The 23260-nt window shown below is 44.2% G+C and overlaps 5 protein-coding genes across 5 annotated transcripts; 3 read left to right on the top strand and 2 right to left on the bottom strand.

Moving 5' to 3' along the window:
- Positions 1 to 2370: 2370 nt before the first annotated feature.
- PtA15_7A54 (uncharacterized protein) lies at positions 2371 to 5588 on the top strand (the record flags this gene model as incomplete). Its single annotated transcript, XM_053171167.1, has 9 exons — positions 2371 to 2677; positions 2739 to 2838; positions 2921 to 3024; positions 3105 to 3214; positions 3280 to 3378; positions 3493 to 4132; positions 4225 to 4443; positions 4533 to 4985; positions 5077 to 5588. The coding sequence occupies 9 exons, from the start codon at positions 2371 to 2373 to the stop codon at positions 5586 to 5588; spliced, it is 2544 nt and encodes an 847-aa protein (XP_053021883.1).
- A 1489-nt stretch (positions 5589 to 7077) lies between these two features.
- On the bottom strand, positions 7078 to 7774 carry PtA15_7A53 (uncharacterized protein; the record flags this gene model as incomplete). The annotated part of the gene is made up of 2 exons (XM_053171156.1): positions 7078 to 7173; positions 7253 to 7774. The coding sequence occupies 2 exons, from the start codon at positions 7772 to 7774 to the stop codon at positions 7078 to 7080; spliced, it is 618 nt and encodes a 205-aa protein (XP_053021882.1).
- A 1980-nt stretch (positions 7775 to 9754) lies between these two features.
- PtA15_7A52 (uncharacterized protein) lies at positions 9755 to 10642 on the bottom strand (the record flags this gene model as incomplete). The annotated part of the gene is made up of 4 exons (XM_053171145.1): positions 9755 to 9867; positions 9942 to 10225; positions 10331 to 10426; positions 10581 to 10642. The coding sequence occupies 4 exons, from the start codon at positions 10640 to 10642 to the stop codon at positions 9755 to 9757; spliced, it is 555 nt and encodes a 184-aa protein (XP_053021881.1).
- A 5499-nt stretch (positions 10643 to 16141) lies between these two features.
- PtA15_7A51 (uncharacterized protein) lies at positions 16142 to 18142 on the top strand (the record flags this gene model as incomplete). Its single annotated transcript, XM_053171134.1, has 3 exons — positions 16142 to 16376; positions 16446 to 17295; positions 17371 to 18142. The coding sequence occupies 3 exons, from the start codon at positions 16142 to 16144 to the stop codon at positions 18140 to 18142; spliced, it is 1857 nt and encodes a 618-aa protein (XP_053021880.1).
- Positions 18143 to 19471: 1329 nt separating this feature from the next.
- PtA15_7A50 (uncharacterized protein) lies at positions 19472 to 21181 on the top strand (the record flags this gene model as incomplete). Its single annotated transcript, XM_053171123.1, has 3 exons — positions 19472 to 19994; positions 20063 to 20828; positions 20917 to 21181. The coding sequence occupies 3 exons, from the start codon at positions 19472 to 19474 to the stop codon at positions 21179 to 21181; spliced, it is 1554 nt and encodes a 517-aa protein (XP_053021879.1).
- Positions 21182 to 23260: the final 2079 nt, after the last annotated feature.

Genomic DNA, 23260 nt, shown 5'->3' with positions numbered 1-23260 from the left:
TTCTTGGGTTTTAAATATTTATGGGTCTATGCTACGTTGCTGAGGAAGAGGAGATCAGGGTAGTGGTTCAGATGAAGTGGGGTTGGAAAGGCCTGGGGTGTCTGACGAAACTGCCACTGGCGGGCTGTTTATAAGTCTGGGGGGGCTCTCCGTTTGGCGCTTCCAAGTTCCGGTTGATTGCCGATGTCGGAGCTCCGATCGGAATAATGACAACATAAATTTATGCTTATCCTCCGGCTTCCTCCAGCTATGGTCTTATGGACCCCAACTGTACATATATCATAAAAATGTAAATATGTATATAACAAAATAACCCTTTGGCCCCGTTTGGCCGCGATAAAAAATATGTAAGTATTCAAAATTCACTGAAGTTACACCTTGCAATCCCCCACGTGCTGTATTGCCCGAGTTGCTTTCTCCACCTTCAACTGATAATCAAATTAAGTAAAGGGAGATCATGAAACTTGGGCGGGGAGATAGAGTAGTTGGAGGCTATGAAACATCCCCTCACAAGGAATCCATACATCCAGTTCTGGAATAAACACCAGGGGAGATATTTTCCCACTCCCCAGGGTACCGTAACTTTTTTCCACAACTGTGCTGGAGGCCTTTGGTAAATAACGATTGGATAGGTATGAAAAAGACTGGAAGTCAGTTGTAAATCATCCTGAAATAAAGCATAAATTTCCAAGAATAGAGCTGGCACTTTTGCACCCGCTGGCGGGTACCCGCCCCCCTTCAGCAGGTACCTGTGTGTCCTTGAAGATACCCAGGGCTGTTGGGGAGCTACTTCCTTCCTAAGCCCCATCAAATTTTTTCAGAGGGCGCAAACCCCTCTCAAGAGCACATGGTGAACTGCACGGCATCAGACACCCCAGGAATGGGGTGTGCTACTGTGCACCCATTTTGGCAGGTGTCCTACTAATGAACACCACTGAAACCTTAGCCATGGTGCCCAAATTTTTACAGCAAACAGAACAATCTCTGCAAAAATTATGGTGAGCTGCATATAATTAGTACACCTCAAAAAAGGGGTGCACTACTGTGCACCCATTTTGGAAGGCAACCTACTAAGGAACATCACCAAAACCTTGGCCATGTTGCCCCAAAGTGTCCCAAAATGTTACAGCGCACATAATAAGCTCTGAATGAAATATGGTGATGTGCATGGCATTGGCACACCGCAGGAAAGAGGTGCACTACTGTGTGCCCATTTTGGCAGGTGTCCTACTACGAAAAACTACCAAAACCTTAGCCATAGTGACCCAAAGGGTCCCAAAATTTCACAGCGCACGGAATATCACAATTTCCTCATATGTTCAGTTGCTAGCCACCAGCAGAAATTACTTACAAGGTGGTTGGGGCTTTTGGTCACATCTTCTACTAAGAAAAAGTACCACATCTCTTTCATGGTTTGGTATGTCAGACGAGTATTCAATTGCCTAGAGTTTCTTGATTGAAATAGGCACACACACATAGGAATTAAAATGAAGATCAAATGGAAATTATGGAAAGTGAGAAAAGTATTCAGATTTATAAGTGAGCAGCACACCAATTTGTTTTTTTCTTTTTTGCGGCAACTTCATGGAGGGATCTTGAAGATAAATCGTCACCAAAACATGCTACATATTCAACTATAATCCAGTTTGTTAGGTCCACAAACAACATTGAACTCTGCCAGTCACTTGAGCACCCCTATATTCCATCAACAGCCATCCAATCAAGCTGGGTTGACTTTGGATGTTGGTCTATCTGACCAGAATTTCAGTTTAACCTCTGGCCATGGTGGGGATCATGACATGATGAGTTGGTAATCTTGCTGGTGAAATCAGGGTATGAATTGCCTAAAAGTATTACAGTGGACAAAAAATGTACTGGAGCCTGAGGACTTCCCTCTTTAGTTTAGAAGACCAGCTAAATGCTTTTTTCTATTTCTATTTTCTATTTTCCATTTTCAAGGGGGAGCAAAAGTGGTTTCTATGCTAAAAAAAGAAAATAGAAGATAGCCAGCTTCATAACCAGGCGGCTAATCAAATACAATTTAGCCTAGCCAAGTCAAATCATTCTTTTTGCTCATGTGTCTGTGCCAATTCTTTCTTCCCAATGGAAAAGAATCTGTCCTGGGCTAATCCTGATTTTGGTTTTTCAAGAGTCTGGCTCTGATGGCTCACCGATTCCAAGGGGTTGCGTTGAGTCTGAGATGGGGAACACCTCATGAGTCCTGCGTGTGTTGGTTGTTCAAGTTGACTGTTCGGGGTGGGAAGACGTGACGCGGCGGGACGCGAAACGCTGAGACTAGAAGTCAGTCCAGGCTAGACCCAAGTAGAAAAATAAAAGGAAAACTCGGAAACAACAGCGGCAACATCGATAATGACAGGCATGGACAACCTCGCTGGCTCGCTGAAGAGGAAATCGCCAGAAGCAGAAGAGCACGGCGAAGGACACGACCCCAAGCAACAGGAGAAGAAGAACCAGCAGCAGGCTGAACAAGAACACGCGCAGCCAGAGCCATCCTCACAACAACAGCTTAACAAGAAGCTCAAAACTGCTCACCCTGCCCCGCCTTCGACCCAGAGCCAGCCCAAGTCGGTCGTCGAATTGGACAAATCCAAGGCGCTCCTGGTCATCAAACAGAAACCCATCGAACTATGCGAAGTTAGCAATCAGATCAAGAAGAGTTGAGTCGATCCAACTGTGTCTAAAGTCACTCCATGCTAACCGCTCCTTTTTCTCTTCAGACCTAGTTTCTGCTACCGAAGAACTCGAATCGTCTCGTTCATCAATCCTGGAGCTATCCCCAAGTCAAAAAAATCTGATTGCCTGTCTAGTGCACGAATCGTAAGCTACCCGATCAACAGGAAAAAAACCCCGCCATCTCTGACATCCTAAGATGGCCACTCTTTCGCTCAAACTACTCTAGGGATCGGACACTACCAGAACTAACCAAGTATGTTCACTCAAAACTACTACCGCAAACTAAACTACTCATCGATGATGAGGACGAAGAGGCCGAAAAACCTTTTGGTAAATTACCACATATTTTCCCCAAAATAAGAATATATTAACAGGCATACTAACGAATGAGCGAGCAAACAAAAAAACAGACCCCCTACCACTTCCCGTAATCGAATCTTCGATTAACCAGGTCGCGAAACGCATCAACTATGCGCCCGTTCAAGCTGACCTTGATTGGCTTCCATCCAATTTACCCAAAGTGAACCAAGACATCTCCTGTTTGATTTTTTTTTTTTGCTTACTCGATTTCATATGAATAAATAGGGCTTTCAGATCTGGAGGTGGGAGTGCAACGACCGAGAAGCAGTAATTCCTTCCGACTTGAAAGATATCTCCATGAAGAGATGGGCAGAACGACAACTAGTGAGAATTCTGTTGTCATTTTTTTTTTGATATCACCACTTCAAAAGAAGATGAAAGTTGATTAACTGATTTGTAGTTTTTCTTTTTTTCATTTCTTGTTGCAATTCATATCAGATCAAGTCTCAGGTCTTGGCGATCCTTTCAGGTTTAGACTCTTCCGAAAGAGAAGTACTAACCAAGAAACTAAACCCCGTCAAGCGCAAGACAAAAACTAATAACGATGCACCAGCTGCTACACCCACTCGACCCTCGCAAGAACCTAAGTCTAAAGCTCCCAATGCCTCCCAGGAAATCAAATCATCTGCCCCAAACAGTCCGAAGACCCCTAAAGCCAACCAGTCGGAAGGCAAAGAGACGGGTGAAAAAGTTTTAACCGAGAAGGAATTGATCAAACAGCAGAAGGATCAAAAACGGAAAGAGAAGGAAGAGGCCAAACTGGCCCAAGAGCGACAGAAGAAGAAGATGGGTAACCTCCTGACTGGATGGATCAACAAAGCTACTCCGAACAAGAACAAACAAACCTCTAGCTCTTCCAACGCCCCAGCAACCAACCCACAAGAGGGGATCGAAATCACTGCGTGGTTCAAGAATGGGATCAAACAGCCAGTTGATAAGGCTTCCTTATCAGATTTCGAAAAAACTTTTAAACCCTTCAATCTCAAACCAACTGCTCAATTGGCTCCAATCAATCGTTTTCGACCTCCTGGCGGATCAAATGCTACAGATCAACAATCCCCAACGCCAACTCCCAGAGGTATCTTACTTTCTTTTTTGGTCACGATTAGAAGAGCAAGATTCGTTAAAAAATCGTGCTTATCATTCTCTGTTTTGCTACTCTTTATGTAGAATCTCTGGAACAGTTCTTGAAATCTGTTCGTCCGACATCTCGAAATCCATCGAAACAGAAACTGATGACCATCAGAGAGATCGTCAATGGGATTGCAGAAAGCGAACTCAGTGGCTGTGTTGAAGGTACCAAAAAATGGCGGAGGGCGTTGCAGAATCGGTCAGTTGTACCGGTCAAATTCTTGACGTTTCACGAGGATGTCCGACCCGGATACATTGGTGCGTCTTATCACAGTGGCTCCTTCTTTTGCCCTCTTGATTACTTTGATGCGAGATAGGGATAATTGATGAGTTTCACAAAACTGCAGGTACATGGTGCAAAACATCTAGATTGGTCAGTGGGCGAAATCCGTTTGGAAAAGATACATGTTTGTTGGATTACGAATATGACAGTGAAGCGGATTGGAATGAAGAAGATGGAGAGGGCGAAGATTTAGACCAGCAATCGGATGGGGGGAACGAGGACGGCGGGGAGGGTATGTCGTCAGAACTCGGTGATTCCGATGAGGATGGTTGGTTGGTCGGCGATGACGACGATATCGAGATGGTCGACGATGGCGAGAATCATGCGAGCAATCGTGCACTTGACTTCCAAGCCGATGAACATCAGCTCGTCAAGCAGAATAAGAAGATCACTGGCCCTACTCGCAGGAAGATCGTCGCCCCTCTGATCCCAGTTGTCAAAGGCCCCATCTGGGAAGACACTCTTGGAGTCGTCTCGGCTTCAATGTTCGAATGTTTTCGAATCCAGATGGTTAATGGTAAGTTGTCGTTCCCCCTCAGTATGCTCTCTCAGAGACAATTTTATTGTTTCCAAATCCGTCTCATGGTTTTTTTTTATTCAATGGTTAGATGCGCCAATCGGATTGAATCCATTCACTTATGAGCCGAAGAGGATCGTGAAAGTGACTAACCGTCCTCAGCTTTCGACGGTTGGGTTCAAGTCCGGACCCACGGTGTTACCCCTTCCAAATCAACTAGAAATGGAACCAACAGAGCGGACGTTCAATGCAGCGATCACGAAATTGGCCAATGCGAACCTGACAAATGGCAACCACTCAACAGGCATCGAGAACCATCCCCATCCACAGCAGCAACATCAACCGAACGGTGGCAACAGTCACACTGGAACGTTCCCACTCGAATTGATCCCCCATCTGATCAAACTGGTCAACGGTACCCGTAAAGCAAAGCCTATTTTGATAGAAGATTTGAAGAACGAATTCCTCACGAACCATCAACTCAAAGTCTCCAAACGGTCGATCGAACAGACCCTCAGTTCGATCGCTGTTAAGGTCGCGGGCACTTGGAGGATCGTCGATCTTGATACGACTCCCCTCAACCCTCCTTCAACTTCTTCTTGATCTCTCTCTTCGACTCGGACTGTACTTTTTTTGTTCTCCAAAAAAAGAAATAAGAATGGATTTTAATTCAATTTGTCTCGCCATCTCATATCCATTCCGATTCCCCTCCTCGCACCTGTCTAAACTTGTGGAACACTCCTCTTCTCTCTCTGTCAATATAAAATGATACACACAGATTAGCTGAGCCCAGAGAATAAATAGTCGTTGTTTATTAACATCTCATTATTGTTTACGTTCCTTCATGTTAATTCATGTTATGTGTGTCTTATTCTCTAGAATGTTTGGCTTGTTTTGATTCTTAACTTGCGTTGCCTTATTGAAGACGTAAGACGAGGATAGATGATTGTTGGACAAACTTGATGGAATTCAAAATTCCAGTAGCGGGGTATACCCTTTTTTTTCTCTTTTTTTTGCAAGAATGCACAGCCTTGCCGTTGGGCACCACGCGTGCACAGCGGATAGCTTTCAGAATGGTCATCTGAAGACTTGACAAAGCTGTTTAATGGCAAAGTATAAAGGTTGAAATTGTGCACTCAGTTGAGATAAATACCACATTGGATAATTACATGGATAAGTTATTAATATTGGTGAATGAAATAATTCTTGGAATCTAAAGCTCAAGTCTTGTGAATATAAGGTACAAGTATAAGAAATTTACGGTTTTGTTGAAAGAGTTTTCTGAGCATCAATATATCATTTGGAGGCTAATTAAAAAGTCTCTGCGGAGCCCTCCGCAATTACTTTTAAAACCAAATGGATATAAATTCTAGTTGGAATCTGAACTAAAGCCTCAACAAGGTATGTGTTGGGGTAAATAATATTACAGTCCTTTGAACCCAGATGTATGACCTTATCTAAGGCAAGAATGCCTACGCTCAAAAACATTAAAAAGACTACTATACTAAAGGTAATCCAAGTACAGAAATCCAAAAATAACTTAAGCAATGGCGTGTTTATTGAGTAAGACAAGAGCTTATGTGACATATATCATCACAAGATTTTTTTCTTTTGACGTAAAGTAGGTTGATGAAAGCTGATCCAAGCTAAACTTTGTGCGCAAGAAGTTTTGTCAATTAGGATTGAATTTTAATAATTTAGAAATGGACACTTAGATTCTCGATTAGTTAATCTATATACAATATATTTCTCATTTCTATAGTGTAAAGTATCCTCCAAAAAATAAATCCCAAAGATAAATGTGTATTTCCTAGCTCCGGATCCCTAAGGGAAGTGGAAGCAGGGTCGGAATGAATGGAAACAAAAGTGCGGTTGAAAAATTGAAATCAACCTGATCCAAACTGTGAGGATTGCTGCGAAAGCTTTTTTTTCTTTGCGCAATAGACTGCTATGGAATCGATTCTTATTTTCCTGTTCTCGGGAATAGGAAAGTCCTCCTCAATTCCATCGTCCATCACTATTATATTTTCAGTTCTTGTTCCTGATGAGATAGCTGAACTGGGTGGATCAGGGCTCTTGTGAAGAGGGATAGTTACGAAGGCTGGTCCAAGCGTATCTTGCGGATGTGGATCGATGGATACTGCCACTTCTGGACACTGGTTTGCTGGTCTGGCGGTGTGGGGTTGGGCTTGTTTCTGGTCAGCAATATTTTCTTTTTGAGAACTTGGGTTTTCATCGCGCTGTATTTCCGTCTGTGTGCCTCTCACATCCTGTCCAGGTTGTCCTTCTGGTGGGAACTGGACTGAATTCCACTCTTGAATCCCAGTATTCTTCTCGCATAATTCGGCGTGCATCCTTTCCGTGCGATCAAGCATTTCTTTTTGGGAGTTATATGTTTCGAGGACCCTTTCGTACAGCTCTTGGTCTTTCCGCCGCCGCGCCCATGAAAGAAATGCTAGTGAAATAACCACGATTGGAAGGATGGTCCACAATGCGATGAAACTTCTTGTCAGCGCAGGCGCATTTCCCTCGAGTTCAATAGCTCTGTCGCCGAAGGGTATCGATGAAGGGATTACTTTCTCCGCATCGAGAGGAAGAAATCTGAATCCATTATCTGGAAGATCCGTCCGGTGTGTCTTCCCGTCGACGTTCGGAAGGGCTACCACGACGCTGAGTGCTACACCGAATACCGCCCAGCGAGACCCGTGTTGTTCAAGCACTTTTACTAAAAATACATTGAGAGCCCAATTGAATATGTCGGTCCGTTCTTCACCAGAGCTATGGACCATAGTCTCGTCAAGAATTACCTCGCTACTGCTGGTGGTTGAGAAGCAAATCCTGAAAGACGAAATGAGAAGAAGGCACGATTTAAAAATTCGTAATTAGTTTTCAGTAGGGATGGCTGGAAAGATCAGGCAGAGTAGTTGAATGCGGAGAGGAACGTACGGGTTATTCCATGAAGACCGGCTATTTATTAAATTAGTACAATCCTTGGGGACGGAAAGCTGGGAGAAAGAACTGTTGATCGCGAAGCTTTCGGTTCTCAATCATGAATAGGTGCCAACGGGCAAAACGCTTTCGAGTAGGACCAGTTCTTTGCTATCCAATCTTTGCTGGGAAAGTTCGGCGTAGAGTGTCGAAATGTCTGAGCTTTTCGTTAGTAAAGCAGAAAGCCAATAATACAAAAGGCAGAGTTGCGTATAGCTGAGACTCAGAGTCTGGGGTGTTGAGAATTGATTGTAGGACAAAGCAGCACCCGTTACTACTATTGGCTGTTATTAGGAGAAGGGGACTAGGGCTAGGGACAAAGAATGCTTAAGAGGAAAATAACAGAAACGAGCGGAATTAAAATTCCTATGGTGGTTCTAATGTATTGTTATTTTTATGAGCCTACAACCCTGCGATAGTTTTCAAAGCAACTCTCTTCTTTTCCAGAGATCCAGTCTTGGCCTTTGTATGGTCGCTAAGCTCTTAAGAGTCTCCAGATACTGACATCACCGCGACGCGCGGCGCTTCAAGTTAGCTTTATGTCAAAACAGTTGCCTGATGCTACTTTAACTTTGTTTCTATCTCTATGGCACCTTCTTTGTGTCGACTGGGAGTCAAAGTGATGGAGGCCATTTCAATTCAATCCGAGGTCAAAAAGCATCAGGCATGATTTATTAACCTTTTCATCCTACACCTCGGTCACGATGACTCCAGTGCGACGCAAGAGTCCATTGCGGCAGCGCCGTGGACATACAATTCACTGCCAACGTAGCCCTGGTATCTTCAACTAAAATGCATCGTCACTAGGTTGATGTGTAACCAATGGTCCCGGTTGGCGACCGTACCTCGTGGAGTAATTATGCGGAGCTTCGACGATGGAGAAAAGCAAATGTCCACCACGCTAATCCGCCGGCCAAAACTTACCGTGCGATGGGCAATTCCTTGTTGCAGCCCAAAGCGATCAGCCTCTCCGATCCGCTCTGAGCCCGGCCAAGCTTTCACTTAGACGTAGGAGGATGATAGTTAATGCGATGGGTTTCGTCACACATGAAGGAGACATTTACATAGAGAAGACGTCACACACCATGAGTCCGGTAACCATCATAATCTGCACTGCTCTAAGGGAAAGAAATATGGATAGAAGACTGCTTGATTGGCAACTAATCAACCAAAAAACAATTTCAAGAGCTCAGATGAGTCTGCTATTTTGCGTAGAAAATCTGTCACAACGATAAATTACAATGCGAATTTGTCCTCGCCCCATGCTTTTGTTCAATCACCGGTTTTAGATTATAAGAGAATAATAAAAACCCTCAGACATATAGCTTATGATCAATTTCTTGTAGGGCGGATGCAATCCATGTTTGGACAATCATTTTTTTGAACTAGAAACATACGACGGTCCTTCAACCTCAACGATTCGACTGAAACAATCAATCGATGCATTTTGATAGATGTGTCATAAGTTATAGAGCTTGGTTGACTTATCAATCTTGGAATGTAGAGGTTTTTAAATGACTCCAGTGGAAATGACCTGAGTTGACGATCAAGTGTTCTGTCTGTTTAAATTTTTATATTAAGGTTGGATTTTCGTGAAAAACATTATCGGTACTCTAGGATATTGAGTACCAAAGAAAAAAATGCGAAATGGCTACATTTTGGGGAAACAGAAGTACTAGTGTTGTATGTGCTACAAACGAAGAGGTTGAATAGAGGAAGAATGATCAGTGGCTCTGAATGCTTGAGTTTATTTATATGAGTCTTGTGAATGCCGCAATTTGTTAGGGCTTGGGACTTGATGAGTGGCGGGAAGAAACAGGTGAATTGATAGAGTCGGCTTCATCTTCATCTTCAAATTCGAGTTGCTTCGTTGAGAATGGCAAGTCGTAGTTCGCTGTTTGGTAGAGTTGAGGTAAGCAATCCAGAAGAGTGCATATCTAGATTAATGGTGACAGTTGGTTGACTCACATTGATTGAATTCTCGGCTCATCTCAAATACTTCGTGCCCGTAGATTTGGTCTTTCCCACCACCACCTCGGTCATCAGAATCATCGCGATCAAGATCAGGAGGCAGTTCCCTCCATCCAGGGCCGCGGGATTGACGAGAAAAGAGTGGCCGACTTCCAACTGAAGAATCAGGCCTACTGATATTCGCTCTCTTTTTTCGTTGAAAATATCGAACCAACGCCCATCCGACCAATAGGAATGATATGCCCCCGAAAATCGCAGCCAGTGCCGCAATAATCTTCAACCTGCTCCGGAAACCGAATACATTAACAAATACCATTCCACAATATATGAAACTTCATTTCATCCAAAAATAGCCCTCGTTTTAAAACGTTCGCTTCTGTACTCACCCTCTGGATGAATTCGACTTTCCAGTTCTGCCTAAGCCCGGTAAATAAGTAGATTCAGGTGGAAACGGATTATAGGTCGCATTTGGATCGGCTTTACTGCATTGAAAACAGGCAAAGGAGAGTCAATAGAGCTGAAAAAAAATGCGCATGGGACTTCTCCTCTAAAAAGAATCTCGCCACAATGTCCTCGTCTTTGAATCAATCGATGAAGACGCCAAGATGGTTACAGAGAAAAGTGAGAAGAACAGACAGTGCCGGATAGTTCGGGTCCCCCGCACCCGCCCCGCCTCGTTTGTTGAGAGTCCAGGCCATCAATCTCTCCGGCGACTCTCCGGCTGCGATGGTGCCCCTGTGTCAAGTGGCCAAGGTGTGATATGTACGTATTCGGGCGATTCTGCGCTTGTTGGGCTGATTTTAATGTCGGACTTCGAGTGGCACGATGTGTGTGCAAATGGGTTCCTCTTTGGTCGCTCGAGCGATCGACCGAGATAGGAAAAGGGCCTCCAACCAGATGAACCAAGGGTATGACCCAGGTGATTGTCTTCTCTCGAGTCGTCTCACAGTCTGCGTATGATCGAGGATCCGAAGGGCGTGCTTGGGGAAGATGAGTGTTTGCGAAGGGCTGGTCCGATAAACATTTTGAACAACCTTCCAGCTTTTAAAACCTGAAGATGATTATCGACTGCATAGAGTTGACGAACTTGTTTCAGCCTGAGTCAAGCCACAAATTTTCCTTCGTCGCAGTCTCCGTGCATCAGAAAGATACCGCCTCCGCTTCACCCTAATGAGTTTTCACGATTTCTTTTTTGGGTGACTTGGTGTTGGGCAACTTGGAGTTGAAACTGAGCATCCAAAATTAGACATGTCCCCGGAGAATCTGGCCTGCTTGAGTGAAAACTCATCCAGAATTGTACATAAATACTTATTACTTCTTCAAGATGTACCATCTAAAGTCTTCAGCATTGACGAGCAAAGATCCCTCTCAAAAAATCTCTACATGCTGGCAGTGCAAAACTCACAACCAGTGGTACACATCAGGGATCAGTTGTTAATTGACTGGACCCTGGAAACCCCCAAAGTAGGTGGGTAACCTAGATGGTTGAATTTTTACATATTTTTTTGCAAAATGTTAGGCACAAAATTGGTGTGAATGGGGTTTGAAACCCAAAAGGGTACACACCAAACATGGCATTTCCGCTGATACTTCAAGAGGCAGGAAAAGATAGTGACAACTATGGGAGTAAAACCCATGTCATTGTCATGGTACAGACCTGCTCTACTGCTGAGCTAAGTCATCTGATGCTTGGCGTACTGAGGCACAAAAATACCACTACAAACATTATGTAGTTTACATGCATGTATAGCGGTTCAATGTCATGGTATAGCGGTTTGACATATAGCGGTGGTGTTTTTTTTAATTACTACAAATGAACATTATTGAATTGAAAAAGAATTTGACTTGGTATTGTTGAAAATTTACAGCTCATTATGCACACAATGCATCTTTGAAAATTTGCCATTAGCAGGATTTTGCATCATTGTCTGGAATATAAGGTGGTTTGCATCAGTATGCAATGCCACAATCAGTGAGGAGATTGTTCTTTATGAGAGAATATTCAATGGAGAACAATTGAGGAGCATTCAATTTACATTTGCGGCATTTTTCCACCCCAATGTGCATGATTGCAGCCTAAATAGCAGGATTTTCACCTGTTTTTGCTGTTTTGCACCAGTGTGTAATCAGTGAGAAGATTATTTATTACTAGGGTTTAAGGGCGGCTGCGCCCCCCCGCAACCATTAATTATGTGATATTAATTTTGAAAGTTTTTTTTTTAATACACCTTCCACAGGACACGGTATCAGTTTCCCAGAAAAGGCAAACTTCCTATTCCAAGAAGTTGGCAAGGCCCAGGGAAACATAGTATGCCCCAACACAGTTCAGTATCCTGGAATTGACAAACACACTCTTGGTACAATTATTGGCACCCGTATTCCGGGACACGGTCTCAGTCTCCCGGAATTGGCGAGCATCCTTTTCCGGGAAATAGGCGGGGCCCGGGAAGACATCTTATCCCGGGACACGGTCTCAGTATCCCGGAATTGGTGATATTCCGGCGATATGTAGGGCTGGGTTTGTTAGTTGGAAAAGCTGTAGTGGTGAAGATTAGCATACCATCCCGGGAAACAGTCTCAGTTTCCCGGATTTGGAGCACGCAATAAGCTTTGCATTCTTGTAAGCGATGTGATACAATATGCGAAAGGAAATGCATACAATTGTGGCCAAGACGTAATGGGTTCGGAAAAGGAATAAAGAGAGGCAGAAGTTGTGGTCAGTTGGGGTTGGGGGGAAAGGTATAGAAGGACACCGCTTGTGGAGTAGTGGAGGTCACCGCTTGGCTCTTGCTTGGCGCCAATTGCTTAGAATGCCAAGTGGTCCAGGACATTTTGTACCTGTAGTTTTGTTGTACAGTTGGGGGAGATGCTGCCATTTTTTTTGTGATGTGCCTTTTGGTCCGCTTAATGTTAAACCACTAATGTAAGATTTTTCAATTAAGAAAATTTGTGGACCATTTGATTTACATTTGCGGCATTTTTCCACCCCAATGTGCATGCTTGCAGCCTAAATAGCAGGATTTTCACCTGGTTTTGCTGTTTTGCACCAGTGTGTAATGCCACAATCAGTGAGGGGAGTATTTCTTATGGAATAATATTCAATGGAGAACATTTGGGCGCCATTTTATTTACAGTTGCGGCATTTTTCCACCCCCATTTGCTTGTTCTAAGCTACTTCTATTCCAGTTGATGAGGGAGGCTGCAGGGTCAGTGCGGGATGACATCATAATATGGAAATAGAAGAGTACTTGATACTATGTGATGACTATAGTCTGATGGGGAGATGTATGCTTGTATCCTGTGATGTGTTTAAGCATAATACTGTGATCCTTGACTTGAGGCTTGTGACAGGCTGGTGACTGGGTATGCTGAACGTGTGATGGGTGTCCATTGTCCAAGGGCGTGTAGGTTCCAATCCAGAGGGGCTCCCGTGACGCTTCCGGTGGTGACTAGGGGTAAAATTGGCCGTAGAATCCATTTCTGAGGTCCATTTGATGGTATCTTGAGGCCTAGTATGAGTAATTATGTGTCATAGAAAAAACTTTTTATTTTTCCACTTTTCCGTCTACCACAACGGCATGGCAAACTTTAGCCTGCAGAATTGGACCATCACTTGGTAAACATGGTTGGTGAAAAGGCCTCTTTGATTGTTCACATTTCATATTAGAGGGAGGGAATGCAGGTTACAGAGGTTTTCCCAGCTTTGACACTGTGTGATACTCAAAAAAGAGAAATTTAATTTTACATAACTTTCCTCCCAATAGATGAAGGGAACAGGCATGGCGGAAATATCCCACAAGGATTGATTTACCAGTTAGCTGAGCCTTTGTGGTTGCTATATTTTACAGCTATTGTTCATTATGTGATTTTATGTGGGTTTTGATTGAAAAAACTCAGCCCAGAAAAATATTCCTTGTCACTTGGTCAAGGATATCTTTGAGCATCAGGATAGTTACATTCTTGGCAAAATATCTTGTGAATTGAAGCTCACATCCAGGATTTTGTTTGATATGAACCAAACAGAAAATTTCAACTAAGATATTTCCATGTGTTGGAATTGAGTTACAGATCATCCCGCAACCACTTCACCTACAGTCACACATCTGTTGGGAATAAAGTTGAACAAAGAGTTGCAACTCACATCTAACTCACATCAGACCATTTTACTGACAGAATTACGGCCTGGCACTCTCCAGAGAGTGCCACACTTTCCCCCCTGGTGGAAGATTATTCAATTAAGAAAATTTGGGCACAATTTTATTTACAGTTGCGGCATATTTCCACCCCAATGTGCATGCTTGCAGCCTAAATACCAGGATTTCCAACTGTTTTTGCTGTTTTGCACCAGTGTGCAATGGCACCATCAGTGAGAAGAGTATTTTTTATGGAACATTATTCAATGGAGAAAATTTGGGCACCATTCAATTTACAGTTGCGGCATTTATCCACCCCAATGCGCATGCTCGCGGCCTAAATAGCAGGATTTCCACCTGTTTTTGCTGTTTTGCACCAGTTTGCAATGCCACAATCAGTGAGGGGAGTACTTATTATGAAAGCTTATTCAATGGAGAACCTTTGGGCACCATTTGATTTACAGTTGGGGTATTTTTCCACCCCAATGTGCATCCTAGCAGCCTAAATAGCAGGATTTTCACATGTTTTTGCTGTTTTGCACCAGTGTGTAATGCCACAATCAGTGAGGGAAGTATTTATTATCAAAGCTTATTCAATGGAAAAATTTGAGCATCATTTGATTTACAGTTGCGGCATTTGTCCATCCCCATTTGCTTGCTCTGAGTCTAAGCTACTTCTATTCCAGTTGATGAGGGAAAATGCTGCTAATGGGCCATTTCAAAGAGGCATCTTGACATGAAGATGCAAATTTGAAACTATCAAAATTCAATTGCTTCTTCAATTCAATAGGGGGTTTCAAACATGGTGCAGGTCCTGTTTCAGGAACCCCCAATCCACAAAATCAGGGCACCTGCAACACACCCACCCAATTTTACCCAGAAAACATACAGAAATATTTTGAAAATTCATTTTGCAGGAACTTTGTTTTCCTGAATTGGGGTTCCTGAACTGGTACCTGCACCATGTTTGAAACCCCCTAATACAATCTGGAGTACTTTTAAAAAAATGCAACTGCTATATGTCAAACCGCTATACTATGACTTTGGACCACTATACATGCATGTAAAGTACATAATGTTTGTAGTGTACTCAGCTAAACTCCGCTAAAATCCGCAAAACTCTGCAGTGCTTGTCTTTGGGGTTTTTGGGTTCCCCGGGGTAATTTTGCCCCATGCATATGAGAGAGCAGAAGCAAAGAGGTGTCAAGTGATAACCTAAATATGTACGATGGCAATGAAGCTGGCCAGTGGCATACTTGGATTGGAGAAGGGAAGGGAAATACGGATGACCATAACAGAGATTCAGAAGGAATGGAATGCAATGATTGCAGAGAAAGCTTGACAATGGAAAGCAAGTACTTACACTGAAGTCTTGATGGTCAAAGAAGATGATTGAATAAGATAAGTAGAGTTTAGAGTTATATGGCCGTCTTTGTAGTGAGATGGATGGCATTGGTGCAAAGCTACTAAATATGTATACACGGCAGGAGCAATTGGGAAAATCATGGGGAAAAAATCACTCCCTGCAGAAAAAAATGCTATGTAACCTGAACATGCTCAGCCAAAAAATAAAAATGTGACAAACTGAGTAAAAAACATAGGGGCACATTTATGGGGAGGTTTTTATATACAGGCCTGATGGTGGGACAACAGATTTCCCATTGGAAGGGCTTGGCCTGCGCACACCTTCTGTGATTGTGCCAAGATTGTAAGATGTCAGAAGCGTCATATCCGTCCATATCCGCAGGCTTGGGAACCTCGGATGTCTGATATCTGGTGTGATCCGAGGTCCTTTGCCAGATATGCCGGACTGTCGCTCGGGATATCCGGCAAAATGCGTTCACCTCTCTCCTGACAACCGGTCTCGTGTCTCGAGTCCACATTCAAGGCTGGGCAAACGACGGCCACAGATTAGTCTAACCAGATTAGGCCGCAAGGAGTACCCCGCTACCGCAAAGCCAGGCCAAGACGACTCTTCTTATATACCAGACATATGACTCGCATGGCGAACCTCGACTATCTGCGAACCCCAGCAGGACGAATTTCGAGCCATCCCTTCCCGGCATGTCCAACGCCTTCATGCCGATCTCACCAGAACTCTGGAAAGAGATTCAGACTGTCCAAGGGAACTTCAACCAACTCCTGGGAATCGCCAATCCATCAACTGCCTCGACCCTTGGAGGTGAGGTCGTCGGGGGTGTCCCACTACTGGGCGGATTCTACCCAACTCCGACCCCTCTGGCGGCTAATCCGATTAGTGTCGATCCATCCAGCTCACGAACAACTCTTGGCGCCCGCCGTGAGTAGCCTGGCTGGAGAGCCCTGGATGATACGTGCAGCGAGTTGATCAGTGCTTTTACTCCACCAGCAACTCCCCCTAGCACCGTGCAACCACCTCCTTCCCGCTCACCGGTTTCCCTTGGCACCCCCAGCACTCAGATTCCCCGAACAACAAATATACCAGCACCATTCTCTCCGACACCCCCGCCAGTCGTCACTAACGCTCCATACACACCGATAATAGCCACCCAACCCGATTCTCCTCTTGAATCTAACTTCAATCTGCCCAACAACAGCCCAGATAGAATCCAAATACCAGCCGGGGCAATCGTTGGAATAGCCCTCGGCGCCCTCTTACTCGTCTTTACAATCCTTCTGGGTTGTTGGCATATCCAACGTCGGCGCCGGGCAACACTTGCAAAGAGAAGGACACAAAGAGAGTCATTTCTACACAATCCAATCCTCAGCACTCTTATGGTTCCCAAACAGTCCTCGTCCTCCTTTCGAGGGACACCTTATCTAGGCGAAGGCGACATGTACTATGCTAATCCACCTTCACTAAATCGTAATTCCTCCTCAAGCTTTGGGCCTGCCTTCCGTCAATCTCATAGACCACTAGCTGATACGGCTGAAGGTGCTCGCCTGAATGAAGTCAATTACCTTGAAGTCGTGGGTGACCATCCTCGAGTAGACAGCTTACTTCCAATGAAATATCATGGTGGTCCAATCATGCATCCACAAATTGAGCAGGCAGCCCGCTTTTCAAATACTTACAACAATAATACCAGTCAATATTTCCCCCAGGATACTGAAAGCGAGGCCTCGGATGACAACGGAAGTTTTCAAACACGCCGCTCAACATTCAGGTCCGGATTCTCAACAGGATCTCTCATATTCCCCCAAGTTGCAAAATTCAGAAATGTTGCCACAAACGAAGCGTGCGTCATTCCAGCCTTCAGCTGGTTGTTTGAAATGAATAATCGAAGCTAATTTCCTGATTTTATGTCGCTTAGTGGGATTCCAATTCAAAATCTAGAAGCCAACCGAGTAAAGTCACAAATGGTTACCGACATTCTTGACTTTGACGGGCAGGAGTACGAGCAGGAAAGTGATCCAGGCAATCGAGATTCACAAAAAGTGGATCCGGACTTCCCATCATTCTACCTTCCTCCGGCGGGAGATCCCAAGAAGATCAGTGCTGCCCAGGTGGATTTGCCGACTCAAAATTTGCTCAGCCGGATCACCAACTTCTCTTACCCTATGCCCCGGGTCGTCCCTTCTCCTCCAGAAGTACCCGGCCCGATTCTAAACCGACCACGCTACAAATATGGCCAAAAGGCTCGTCGGGATCAAGACCTACAGCCGTCGCGTAGTCCACCCAGTCCTCCCAATCCTCCCAGTCCACCTAGTCCACCCACCAGCCCGCCAAGTCCACTCAATGAAATCGTCACCCGACCGGGATCTACTGCGACGCCCGGTTTTGCAAACAATCGTTACATACCCAACAAAGGAAAGAAGAGGAAGACGAATGCGAATGTGTTGAGTGTTTTGCATAAAAGTAGTCTCCGCAAGTCATCGGCCAAGTCGATGATGCCCAGGCGGCAAAGTGCGCTATCCATCAAGTCAATCATGGCCAAACGACAAAGCGCAGTCTCAATTAACTCAATGATGCCTAAACGACAAAGCTTCTTCCGGCGCGCTGAAAGGAAGACTATGGCTTCCGTCAGCTCGGTAGACATTCCTGATCCCTATGGTCATAGTAAGATAAACCATGCAGCTATTTAGCTCCCTTTTGTTTAATTAATTTCCCAATCATAAATAGAACTCCTGTATTCCTATTTCTTCATTTCCTGACCATCCCATATCCTTTACTAAGTTTATCTTTTCGACCTTTTTCGTTTATAAAAAAGGTTCTTCTTCATGGTGTTCAGATCATTACATACTTATTTCATTAAGCTCAGAGGGGCCTGTATCTATCACAACAAAAGTTTTCCCAAGGGTGTTTTCCTTGCATTTTTTTAGGGCAATTGGGTTCCTTTTTCCTTTTTTTTTGTTTTCGGTGGCCGTTATTTTTCTCCTTGTAGAATTAATTTAATAAATAAGTGTGTATCATAAATGCAATTTTCATATGTCATCCCAAGTTTGGAATCATCTCAATCTTGAGACTCTAACGTTAAGTGATGATTGGACATTCAGCGGAGCACAGATGCCGCCCGCCTATGCATGATCTTGGCATTGCAGTTGGTTATGTGTACGCAAGTAGGTTCCCTCTTTGCCTCCTCGGTTAACTATGTAACTTCTAAATTCCCTCCTCGGAGCGAAGCGACCTCCGAAGGAGGTGAGGGTCCTTGCGGGACGGCGTACCCCTCCACAAAGAGAGGGACTTCGTTAAGTTAGATGTAACTAGTACTGCGAGGAATCAATCAGATCAGTGCTTTGTACACCGGCAATATTAATCAAAGGAGCTACCCTTATGTGCAATTTTGCAGTTTCCCTTGACCATTATGGAAAGGAAATCTTTCGCTATTATGTATTAGCAGCCACCTTTTAAAAGGACTGGAGCTCTTTCTCAACTGAATATTCTGTGTAGCACCTCCGAGTTCAACCAGTTAGACATAAAGGATGTTGTGCAAAGCCACCCTTCTACTGATAAACTCCTTTTTTTTGCTAGGATGTGCTCGTGATCATCCGGGTTAACCTTGGGTGTGACGAGCCAATGTTTCAATGCCAAGTCTTGAATAGTTGCAGTGAAAGGTTATGTCGACGCTCATCGTTGCTCACCAGGATGATCTCTCACTTGGGGCATCCTCATTTCTTGTTGCGGTTGAACACCGGATACGGTGACTTGCTCATCTGGCTGATATGATGAAACTTATCATCATTAGCCTGGCTACTGTCACCTTATCATCTTCACCATCACCATCTCGCGAAGGAAATCAAGCATTGTCAATAGTCAAGTGAAACAAAATTCATGTATCCTCTGGTCGCCTAACCTCAGGCTCGCACTCTCCTTGACGTGAACACCAAAATTTCAAGATAACGGCTACCGAGTGCCGCACTTAGCTTTATCAATATTAGGGGGTCGGAGCTCGATCCAACCTACATTCAAACGACATGCTCTTTCCCCGCGTTCCTGGATGGTATGCACAACCGAAATACGGCGGCGGCGCCGGAGCTAGCTCTTCCTCATCTACCCCAGTTTGGGGGCAATCTGCAAGCTACCGGCCAACAGGAACGCCTGCAGCCTCAAATCCCTGGAACTCGGCCCAGAGCCCCCAAGCCACCGGAGGATGGGCGAGTCCCACCCAGTCGACAGGATGGTCCTCTGAAACGTCTCAATACGGGAGTTACCCCGCCACCTCAACAGCGACGGCGACTTTTTCACAGGCGCCAGCAGCTTCTCCTACTACTGTGCCATCACCAACTACAGATTTACCAGCCTCTTCAGCACCGACTAGCGTTCCAGACCAGACAATCACAACAAATACCGAAGGAGAGAATTTTCCCCTTCCCATTTCATCCATCACTGAATCAGGTCAGCCAATCTCGAGTGCACCCTCATCAAGTGCTTCGGCTGCTCAAGAGTTTCCGGAGGAGAAGAGTGGAAATACCGGTGCTATACTATGCGGCGTTTTTTGTCAGTATCTTCTTCCTCGTTGGTCGGCTGAATTGCACAAAATGCGCTGACTTGTCTCTGTCTCTTAGTCGTAGTTTTCCTCATTCTTTCGTCGGCTCTTATCGCCCTGTGCATATTGCGGAAAAGACGGTCTCAGGGTGTCAACTACCGGAAAAGTAAAAAGCTTTCCAAAGTGCGCTCTGAGGGCAATAGGGTTTTCGCTTATGAGGCGTCGGATTGCAGTCTTCCAACCAGAAACATAATGATAACCGCACCGTTTATAGGGGGTGAATATCCCGGATCAGCTAAGGAGTTTATAATTGCCGGCTCAGGGTTTAACGAACGCAGCATAACCGCTCAAACCAGTTCGGCCGGGATTACCCACAACAAATCAGTCGGCAAATCAAGTGCTAGATCTGGTGCTTCGACTACCAATTCAATACTCGATCCCTTTATGCGCTACAAGTATCCACGACAGCAGTCGCCTGTTCCAGACCTTCCACGATGCCCGCCCGCCGCATATTCTCGATCATCTGAAAAAGAAGAGAACAACTTCAACTCCCTAAATTCTACCACATCTTTGCTATGTAAAATATCTCCCGTTAGCGATGAAGCACCCTGTTGGTCAAGCGAGGACGCTAGGTTGCGTGAAAAGTTAGAGCCACGAACTTCTGGTGTAACAGGTCCATCGGGCTACTACTCTCCCCCAAAACGATCCTTCGATATGATGGTACCTGAAATGCCTTCCTACAGCCGGACGTCTACTTTTAGGTCTGAGAAGAAGAGCGGTTCTTTTGGAGGAACTGAGGGGAGAAATTCAGGGTTGACATCCTTCTTAGACAACTATTCATACGAGTAAGCTATTCTGTGGTGCCATGTTTTTGACCATCTGAGCGGGAGCTGATTGCCTACTGGAAATATCTAACTTTTCTGATTGAATCAGCCGGAGTGAACTTCCTCATTATCCATCAGGTGGACTGCCCCAAAGAATTCAAAACTCGCCGTTGGAATCTAGCGGCAGTAGTAGTGGCACAGGCATGACCGTTGTAGTATCTGATCATGATGGTACTTCTCAGATGCTGAATTCGTCCTCACCAGGAAACGATTTGTGCGTATTGGGGTTGGATTTCCCTGGCGGTATACCAGATCAACAACCTTTGCTAGGACCAAACCGCGCGTCAAGTACGAAATTAGGCTATCTACAATGAATTTCATTCGCTACAAAGGGCAGAATCCTTGTGGAAATAAAAATAAGGGTCCCAAAAAAAACGTTTTACAAACAAGTGCGGCGGCTATCCAATGAGTTATTTATTGTGATTTGAGGTTTTCACTCTTGTAAATAAAATCTGTAATTTTTTATTCAAACTGAAACAGATTAATTCGGCTGGATGTGTCTTTCTCTGAAATCCATAGGGCGTGAAGCTGAAGTAAACCAAATTATCGGTAGCTGATCACCTATTTAAGGATAGAATTTGATTTCGCCGTTTTCTTTAGCTAGTTATTTTTCTTCTAATATGAATTGGTCTCATCATTTCAAATTAATTTTTTCACTGCAAATAACCAATGGCTGACCGGGGTATGTAGACAAGAGGAGGTTTTCTGCTGGAAATTTTGAGGCTTGAAGAGTGTGGATTTTTGAAGTAACAGGATAACAGACCTTTGCCCCACATGCAAGGGAATGAACTTTTGGAATTCTGATTTCTCTCTTATCCCTCAAACCATGTTGTCACAGAATCATTTCTCTCATGTCTAAGATCAGTATGAAGCATCACTAGTAGGTTTAAATAGTACAGCAGTCTCACACCTAGTAGTCTTTGAATCCTAATTAGTAGAGCTTGTTAGTAATTTCATCTTCATGTGTAGTCTTCTAGATAGTGTTTTACTCATTGTTATTTTTTATTCAATTTTTCTCAAACCAAATCTTTATTGTATGTACTAGTTGATTTATATCACAGCTTAGCCATGCAAAAGTCATCATTTGTCTTCTCAATTGTATCCACTCCATCCTCCAAGTCGCATTTGGTGAGACTCCCACTCTGCTATTTTTCTCACTGTCATCAAAACAGTCATTTCATTTTTCTGACATCGGACTTTTCCTCTTCAAGTTGTAGCTTCAACAGGAAATTTATTATTCTGCTCTCAATAAACAGGCAGTGACTCATGGATATAAAAATGGTATTGTTTGAGTTGTAGTGCTTCTGCTTTGATCTTGGTATCATTATATAATCATGATCCTGAGAAAGTAGCTTATCACACTGCAAGAAAAACTCTAGAAACTGCTTGCAGTTGAGATGCAAGAGCTCAAAGCAAGCTGTGATTCATGCAAGAATCAAGCACTGGTTGATTCCATGCACATTGTATAATTTATGCAAGAGTGATTCTAAGGTACAAAAAACTGAGTACAGGATCCAAAATACAGAGTTGATACCTGTGCAAATTCCCCTTTCATGTGAAAATTCCCCTTTCATGTGCACATAACCCTTTCATGTGCACATCTCCCTTTTGTAGGCATTCACCCCTTTCATAATGTGTACATAACCCTTTCTTGTGTGTGTATCCCTTTCATGTGCATGTATCCCTTTCAAAATGTGTACAATATACCCCTTTCATCATGTGTTCATGAAACTTTCATGTTTACATTTCCCCTTTGAGTATTTTACATCCCTTTCAATACCCCTTTCATCATTCAGGGTACATACCCATTTGATGTTTGCATATCCCTGTCACGTGCAAATATCCCTTACTGCACATGACATACCCCTTTCTGGCATACATACCCATTTCATGCATACATCCCCTTTCATCATGTATACATATCCATTTTATTTGTCAATACACCTTCTCACATTCCCCTTTCATGCATACATATTCCTTTCAATTAGTATCTGAGGGCTGTTTATGGCCATGAAGACAAAAAAATAGTGCTGGGGGTACCTGTGGTACCCCTGGTACCCTCCAGGCGGTGCCGGGTGCGGTACTAGGTACCAAATTTGGGCCAAAGAACAAGGGGGTACCCAGGTACCGGTTGGTACCAGGGTCTAGATCAACAATCCCTAGAAAAGGTGGGGGGGATGGATGGGGTCATGCCGGTGTGGTGATTTATATAGGCGAGCGCGGTAGAATGTCCACGCGGGGATAGCGCGGGCGGGAATGCACAAAGCCGCTCAGGCCGAGTGCATTCCGGTGACATAAGCACTGAGGATGAGGTCAGGAAAGCACACTAAGAAAGCTTACGGAAAGTCACGCGCGGACTGGAATGCACGGATTGCGGATTGTGGATTGCGGAT

Source organism: Puccinia triticina, chromosome 7A (genome assembly GCF_026914185.1).
Source record: "Puccinia triticina chromosome 7A, complete sequence".
Lineage (NCBI taxonomy): Eukaryota > Fungi > Basidiomycota > Pucciniomycetes > Pucciniales > Pucciniaceae > Puccinia > Puccinia triticina.
Note: the sequence above shows the minus strand (reverse complement) of the source record. Positions and strands in the feature narration are given on the sequence as shown.